Consider the following 8,870-nt stretch of genomic DNA (forward strand, 5'->3'; position numbering starts at 1 on the left):
GTGCTAGCAAATGAAAGGAAAAATAAAATAAACGCATAAATACCAACCCACACACACACACAGTTCTAATGCTATTTGGCTATTCCTTCTTATGCTATCGCCTACATGAGATGAAATGCTTTCGTTAAACATGCCAAAAATTATATCTGTTGCAAATCTTAGTATGGAATCGTGAATTGCCAATCACGGAAAAGATTTTTCTACTGATGGAATTATTGTGTTCTGTGTGGTTTGCGAAAAGAAAGTTTCATGCAAGGAATAATTCCAGATCGACCAACACGTGGAAAACAACATCGCACATTATGGCCAAGCAAAGAAAAGGCAAGGAAAAATTTCCAGAGTAGTCACGTTTAACAAAGCCACGTACTTCAAAAGCAGAGTAAAGTGAATTTCAAAGGATTTGTCTCGCCCTGCTAAGCAGCAACATCCCTTTTCAATAAATTAAACAATCGAGTCTTCAAGTAATTTTTGAAAAAAATATTGTATAAATCAAAATATTCCAGACGAATCTACCTTGAGAAAGAATTAACTTAACTCTATTTATGACGACATTTATTCGCGAAATTTGTCAAGATATTAGAGAAAACTACATTTGGATGTGTGTTGACGAAACGATAGACGTTTGTAGTTGATATATTGCACATTTTTATGTGGAAAATTGGATTACTCTACAATAGCAAGATTTTGTAATGATTCTATGCAGTTACTATCGCCAGAATCGAACCATAGCGAAAGAGTTTGCATTTTTGTTGGTGACGCTGCTTCGTATATGGTAAAAGCCGCTTCTGCGTTAAAAGTTTTCCATCGAAATCTGATCCATGTTACTTGCTTAGCCCATGGCTTACAGGTGGTGGCAAAGGCAATTCGGGAGAATTTTGGTGAAATTAACAAACGTATTTCTGTTATAAAAAAAGTTTTGCCAAAAGCGCCTTCGAGAATAGTAAATTACATTACCTTCCTCTCCCACCTGATTACTGTTCTCACAAAATAGGGACATGGCTACAAGCAGAATCGTTTTATGCTAAAAATTTAGAATTTATAAAAGAATTTGTTGATTCCTTGGATAGTGCTAAGGCAATGCTTTCTGATTCTTTGGCTAGAAAACATTTATTGTTCATCCAGATTCTTTTCAGCTGGTTACCTAGTTGTATAACCCAACTTAAACGTGAGGACTTCCTTTGAGCAGCGCAATTGGAGAGATGGAAAACGTTGAATTGCAATTTTCAACCGTGCCTGGAGGCATAGGAGAAGAAATAAGAATGTACAATCAGGTCTTAGAAAAGAACTCAAGATTTGACACTTTAAGGAATATAGATGAATTCATAAATGGGAAAGGAAATGAACTTCCACTTCAAGCAGAGGCTTCAAAATCTCACATTTTTAAATACAGCGCAGTCACTTCCGATGAAGTAGAAAGGTTGTTCTCTGCGTATAAAATGATCTTGGACGATAAACCACAAATTTACAATGGAACACTTTGAGAAATATATTACTGTGTATTGTAACAAAAATTATTACATGTGTGATTGTGAAAGGGAAAACTTAAAAAAATAGATGATAAAATTATTCATAAACGGACGGTTTTATTTCTTTAACATGTGGAATACAAAGAAATTGTGGTTCAATTAATTGTAATAAATGTAAAAATTGTAGCATATATAGCATTTTGGTGTATATTTTAGTGCATATTTGCATGCATAGTTGACATGTTTTTATTGCATATAATCCGATGTCTAGTAATTAATGTGATGCATTACATACGCACTATTGTGGTACCGAATTTATGTCTATTCTGATGTTATTTCTAGCAGTGAGAATATCTATGACTCAGATGATGGGCTCTTTACCCAGTGATAAAAATGCTTGTATTTCGTTGGCTAGACATTGCCAATCAAACAGGACGTTGCCTTATGATTAATTCTCCTGCTGCTGAGACAAGAGCAAATATGTGAATACTTCAAGCTCCATCAGTACTGAATTTATTTAAAAAGTAAATAAACCAAAAACAACCCGTGTCTGTACCGTATCATATTGAATCGAAGTATCAGACAGTGTCTTATATTAGTAAATAAAATCAGTAAACAACAAAAATAATAATAAATTTGAATGATTGTACGATATTACTACAGGTTGGGCCGGAATTAGAGAATGCATTAGAACTTTTCGGTTGACTAGTTTACTCGATGCGTTCGTGTTGTTAAAACTTCCACCAAAAAAAAAAAAGAAGTTTTTTCCAGGTTGCTGATGAAGCATCAATAATTAATCAGCTGCTCTCAAATTCTAGTAACATAAGGATCCCCTTCCTTTGAAAGACGTACTTTTTAACAACATTTAACTTAACAACATTGTTTTTATGGTGTAAATTCTTTAAATATTTATAAGAGATTTGGGACATAACTCGCGAACCCCCTAGTGTATCTCTACGAACCCTCAGGGCTCCTCGGACTTCAGTTCGAGAAATGCTGGTTTAAAAGGTTTGCGCATATTCAATAAACTTCTGACAAAAAGATATATTTAATCTTGTTTTTGCTGCCAGATATAAGATTCGGTTTGTTAATAATCGAGCATTGGAATTATGTTAATTACATTTAATTAAAATATGAATACCAAAGTTTAAGGTAATAAATTTGTATGACTTGTTACACCGCATTGTCATTACATATTTTCCTTATGTACAACTGTTGAATAAAGAATGTAATTAGTGGTTTTGGCATTTGCCGGTTAAAGAAAAGAAAAATGACAATACACGTATACTGAGTGATTACTGAATCATGACCACCTACTTAATACCATTTTGGACCACTGCTCGCCCAGATAACAGCGGCTATTTGCCTAGGCATTGACTAAACTGGATTTCTGAAGTCTTCCATGAATCCGCAGCCATGCTGCCTTCAAGGCTTTCCAGTGTCAGAATATATGACTGTTGTGTGTCCATATGCCTTACTTCCCGACCCAAAACATTCCACAAGTATTCAATTGGATTGAGGTAGGCGAATTTGGAGGCCATTCACGATGGGTGATATCTTTACTGTGTTCTTCGAACCACTTGTGCACAGTGCAGACCCGGTGACAAGGCTCATTATCTTGGAAGATCCCGTTTCTGTCCGGGAAAAAAAATACGACATGGCACATGGTCTCCTAAGAGCACTTGGTCTCTTAAGAGCCGCCAATATACTTCACTGGTGAAAATTTGGCCCATACACATCAGGAGGTCCTAGTTTTTGCCAGCAAAACTTTCCCCATGCACGTTTTGCTGGCAAAAACCACTGCACCTTACACAATGGGTCCACGGACTCGTGTTGCTTGTGCCAAACGTGAAGACGTTCGTCGGCGTGTTGCACTAGGTATTTGGTCTCCTCTGACCAACACACTCGTTTCCCGTCCTACAGTGTCCAATCAACGTGTTGTTAACACCACAGCATTCGCCGTCGACGATTATCAGAGGGGAGGAGAGGGTGTCGCTTGGGTCGTCTGTTGTGGAATCCCATATGTCTGAGTGCGCGGCGCATCGTCATTTGGGATATTGTTCCTGCATCCACGATATTGTATTGCGGTGTCAGCTGTTGCACAGTGACCTGCCGTTGAGTCCATACAATGCGCTGTAGCCTTCGCTGACCACGAACATCCACCGTACGTAATCCTTTACAGTTTTGTTGGCAGGAGGCTGTTTGACTTGTTTGACACCATTCTTTGTACATCTTAACCACAATGGTCTGTGAACAATTCCATGCTGTTTCCGACAGGGAAGTGCCCGACGCACGATCTCTCATAATCACACCGTTTTGAAATTTCGTGTTATCTTTACTACGTCCCATAACTTGCTGTCACTTTATCACTTTGACCTACACGACTACTTCTCTAGCGCACAAAGCTGTTTTGGTTTTTTATACTGCGTGCTATGTGGCATAATCCATTACAGATAGGATAGTCTAATTTAGTGATCACTGAGTGTATATCTTTAACTGTCAATTTTACTCTCAATATCATGAGCTAACCAATGAGATGCAGATGACATGTTTGATTGACGACAAGCGTATCTGTAATGTAAAAGGTTATAGGGAAGTCATCTATATGTTCTTATTATCTTAAATTCTAATTACTATTTTTTTCTTCTATTTCTGTATGATAGGTCTCAAGATGACATCCTGGCTGGATACAACTGCGACCCATCTCCTTCAGCTAGGAGTCGTCGAAAGGATTCGTCTCCAATGATGAAAACTGTCATTCGGCATTCTCGGGATGCGGAAAATCGACCGAGCTCTGCTTGTGATCAGAGCACACAGTCTACTGTTTCTACTCCAGAAAATTGTCCCTCAGATAATACCAGCACCCCAAAAATTCTTTCTCCTTTTTTTGCCCGAAGGATTCTTTGTTCACCACAGGCTTCGCCCGGTCCTATGGATGACGAAGAATCATCTATATACTCTGTAGATACTGATGGTTATTATACATCGATGCATACAGACAGTGGCTTATGGCATCGATCAACGCATACATTACGGCGTGGTGATTCACCTGCAGAAAGTTCCCGAACGAAAGCTCTGAGAGGTTCACAAAGTTCTATGAGCACTATAGGAAATGGAAGCCTGAATAGTTTTTTATCACGTAATGTTGTAGAAAAATCGCCAAATTCTGAAAGTCTGACAAGAAAGAAAACTCCACCTCAACCTCCGCCTAGACTATCTAGCATTAAACATTCGCTGCAATCTACAGATGACGAAAAACATGAAGAAAAAGAAATCGGTAATAATTTGTCAGAAGAGCAGCAATTGAACGGTGATGCTTCCGAATCAGATCTCGAAACCGTAGCCAGACTAAAAGAGAAGACTGCAATTAATTCTAGCAAATATCCCTCTATGTGTGCTGTGTCTCCGGAGACTACAGACGATGAGGGAGGCCAAGAGATGCATCTGGCTAAACCATCCACACTTGTTATAGCAGAGATTCACCAAGAAGATACTAATGAGAAGAAAGACAAGGATACACAACTTCCAAATCATTTTTGTACGGAACAAGTAATGACTCCAGAAGTGAATTCAATCAGTTTTAACAAGGCCTCTGACGCTAAGGAACATTCAGCTCCAACTGCATTAAGTTCCCTTAAATTTAGCATGTACGGTGCATCCCACCAAACCTCTGATATTCTACCAGCTGTTAACTGTAAGGCGTTTAGGTCTGCTTCTCCGGAAAAGCAGCCATTAAAGAGTTTTTCAGTGACTGTTCAAGAATCAATCACAGAGAAAACAGCACCTGCGCTCACAAATCAAGTTTCAGAAGTAAATTCCTGCCTTGATAATGGGGAAACTCAAAAACCTTCTCAGCATACTTCTCCTGTGAGGTCTGCGTGGGATGACAGCACGATTATTGTATCAAGTCTCCCTGTTGTCTCACAGAAATTATCACCTCAAGAAGAAAAATCATTAATTCCCTTGAAGTATGCCCAGCATATAACTGTTACTCCCATTTCACGAGATCTCAAAGCAGCGATCTCGCCTGTAAACAGTCCAACTTTTCCTACCAATAAGAACTCTTTGGGTAATCCACAGAGAATTGCACAGTCGCCAACCATCCAGCCTGCTAAAAACATGGCAAATGGACAGAGTCGAATACCCATTTCTCCAACATCTGCAAACAAATTTTCTACTTCTGATTTTCAAGAACGATCTCCTCCGATTCTCCCAGTAAATTCACCGTCTTGTGATGCCCAAAATTCTTCGGCTCAGTATTCCAGTAAAAGTCTTCCACATCCTAGGAGTAGGCCGGTTGTTGCACGTGTGACACTTGATCCAGTTGGCAGGGTTGTCTTTTCATCTAATTCTATGGGAAGGAGAAGAGATGGACATCCAATGAATTACACGTGCCCACCATCTCCTGTACAGTCGCATCAGCCAAGGTTTGCTACTTTACCAATGAGCCAGAATTCCACTCATCCTTCTTCTCCAGAATCTCTTCGCAGTAGAGCACCAGTTAAGTTAATGTCGAACGGCTGCGTCACACCTTCCAGTTCAAACTCATCTGTAACGATTTCTTCAGTAAATAAACCCAGCCCTTTCATAATTTTCCCCAAAAGTATTGGATCTAGTAGAAATGTTACATCACCATTCCAGATCCGTCGGCTCGACGCTTCTCCAACTAGATATGGATTTTCAGCTGCAGCAAATATTAGCAAAAGCACACCACCATATTACTTTGATCGTAGAGAAGGAAATGGGACTAATCGCCCAATTAATCCGTCACCACAATACCGTGCAATTTCCCCATTATCACATTCTTCTGTGAACAACATTTCATCTGTTAAATGTGCACCTTCGGAACCATTTAACGGAAATCCAAAGCACCATCACTCTACAATTAAATCACTGTCTTTAAATCCTCCAGAATCTTCTCCTTTACCGCCTTCCCAACATCGGAAATTTGAAACACAAGGTCTTACGGCTTCGCAAAATCATTTATCTCCCCGGCCAAACGAATTTCAGCATTCAGAAACCTTAAAAGGCTTATCTTCACAGTCACCATCGCTCTGTTATCCTCTTCGCCCAGACCCCTCATCCAAAGAACACTCTACCTCACAACTCGCAGTGCCAAATGGAAAATCTTCAAACCTAACTTCGGCGCACAGGGAAAGGCAACGTAAGGGAATGTCACCATCCGAACTATTTGCTATAATCCACAGCTCTAAAAAAAGACTTAACATAAAAACAGATTCCGAAGTCTCCGCCTCCCCTCTTTCTTCGCGCTCTAATTCTCCTAGTACTGGGAGACCGACCACTCCCAACAAAGGTACTTTGGTTGAAACTGGATTTTTAACTCCCAGGAATGCACATTTAGGGACACCTCGAGATAGGCACAGCTGGATTGGAGATCTTAAGGAGTTTCCTAACATTCCTGGAGATAGGAGAAGTCTTGCACAAGACAGATTAGGTACAAGTAGGCCAACCAGCATGCATGACTTTAAAATGCTTTTGCTTCAGACAAGAACTAGTGCCTCCATCACAGGATCAAGAGTGTCAGCCGCTGAGCAACTGAAAGCTTCTGCTTCTCAGCGATGTCCTTTAAATAGTCAAGAGCATGATCTTAATCCTCTTTCTCAATCTCTTCCAACGTCCCCTGTGAAGAGCATGATAAATACAGATGCTCAGTCACCAAATTTAATGTGGAATAATCTGAGTACTGTTCCTTTAAAACGAGGTGTTAGGTCACGAGGTTCTTGTCAAGCTCGTTACGATTTAGCGTATCCTCCAATATGGGAAGACTGTTCTGAAGAACTGGAAGCTCACAAAGACTCTCAAAATTTAATTCACCTTGACTCGTATAAAGAACTTCCACCATGTGAGAGTAACCATAGCAATACTTGTTCGTATCAAAAAACTACAGAAAAAGAAACACGCCTTCAGTCTAATCAGTTTAATGCCAATTCAGCAACCCGAGTAACCAGCACCTGGGTTTGAAAATATTGCCTTAATAATTCTTCTTGCATACTTTACAATGCAATTCTTTTGCTACTAACTACATGAGTGGTATCGCTGGAAAAGCTGTGGAACTTTCAGTATTCCGAATACAAATATTCCGTGTGTGACAGGTAGTACTTAAAATGAGTTTTGTACCTGGAAAAGAGTTTTTATTTCGCGTACAGGAGGTTTAAAAACTTATGTAGTTCAAAGGTAGAAAACTATTTTGTAAATAAGAAATTTGTTATGGCTTGGTGTCATCTTTCGCTCTGTGCCTTACAGAGCGAAATGAGTGTCGTCTTAGTCTTAAATGTGGTGCCTTTAGGGGACTATATGCTACTGTCCCCAGACAGTTCCTTTGCCTTATGTCTAGTGCCTAAGGGTTACCATTGGTGTATTATTTATCTCATCCATACAGTAAATATACTGTCAAAACGAACAGAGCTTTTAAGTCCCTAGATGCAGCAAACTGATTTAAATATAAATTACCATTCAATTTGTGTGTACAGTAATATACAATGATGTGTTCAACTGAGTTAAAATTTTGATGTACACTTTGAATTATACACGTTGATAATTCCACCTCTACACACATGTAGCAAAGCAGTAAGTGATTTTCTTAAAAATAAATTATTAATTTTTATAGGTAGAATTACATCCATTTTTCATTTTAATGTATTGAATATTTTTCAAACAAGTCTTTTTGTGTTTCACGTATCATAAAGGTTATAAACGAAAGTCAATATTTCTTTTCGTTCTGGACAGCTGGATGAAACTGTACGATACTGCCTTATGTTATCGTGCCGTGATCACTTCAAATGAAGGCAGCAAAGAAGCACGAAAGAAATTAAATTGCTGTGAAAACTTTGGCTGCTGATGACTCTGTTTTAATAATCATGCAGTTATTTTGTAGTCACGCGGACCTGAACCACGGTCACTCAAAAAATCATCTAAATGACGATGAATTGCCATCATGAGTACTGGAGATATGGCTGTCTCACTGACACTCCACCGTGTTTTTATAGGCATAAATAATTGCATAATGTGCGGCTCTGTAAGGTGGTACATCGATTTCTATTGGATACTCGGAATTTGCATGCGCCAGGATGCCTATTATCTCAAATCTTCGCCTTCTGCGACACTGTTCATAATAAAATATTCATGAAAAACATTTTGTTCTGTTAATTTTGTCGAGTAGTGTAGTTAGACGGACCGATTATCTGGGATTAATCTTACTTAAAGACCTGAGCTTTCATGATATTTTTTAAACTGGATAATTTGGTTGATGGCTTGCTGAATTATTTGAGATGAAGAGGAAAACGTAGGGTAAAGCCCTGTGCGTGTCGTTTGTATAAGTCCGCATCCACAGTAACTGGAACTGAACCCAATCCGCAAACAAACAAAAAAAGAAAACTTGCCTTA

General features: G+C 39.0%; 1 protein-coding gene across 1 annotated transcript in view; it reads left to right on the plus strand.

Annotated features, from left to right (window-relative positions):
• The window catches only part of LOC150088222 (uncharacterized), a 28,594-nt gene extending 21,146 nt beyond the window's left edge, over positions 1 to 7,448 (plus strand). The window contains exon 3 of the mRNA XM_090370073.1: positions 4,130 to 7,448. Within this exon, the coding sequence (XP_090226199.1) occupies positions 4,130 to 7,448 (3,319 nt within the window). The remainder of the gene's footprint in view (positions 1 to 4,129) is intronic.
• Positions 7,449 to 8,870: the final 1,422 nt, after the last annotated feature.

This window comes from Mastigoproctus giganteus, chromosome 3 (genome assembly GCF_048544385.1).
Source record: "Mastigoproctus giganteus isolate SK-2022 chromosome 3, ASM4854438v1, whole genome shotgun sequence".
NCBI lineage: Eukaryota > Metazoa > Arthropoda > Arachnida > Uropygi > Thelyphonidae > Mastigoproctus > Mastigoproctus giganteus.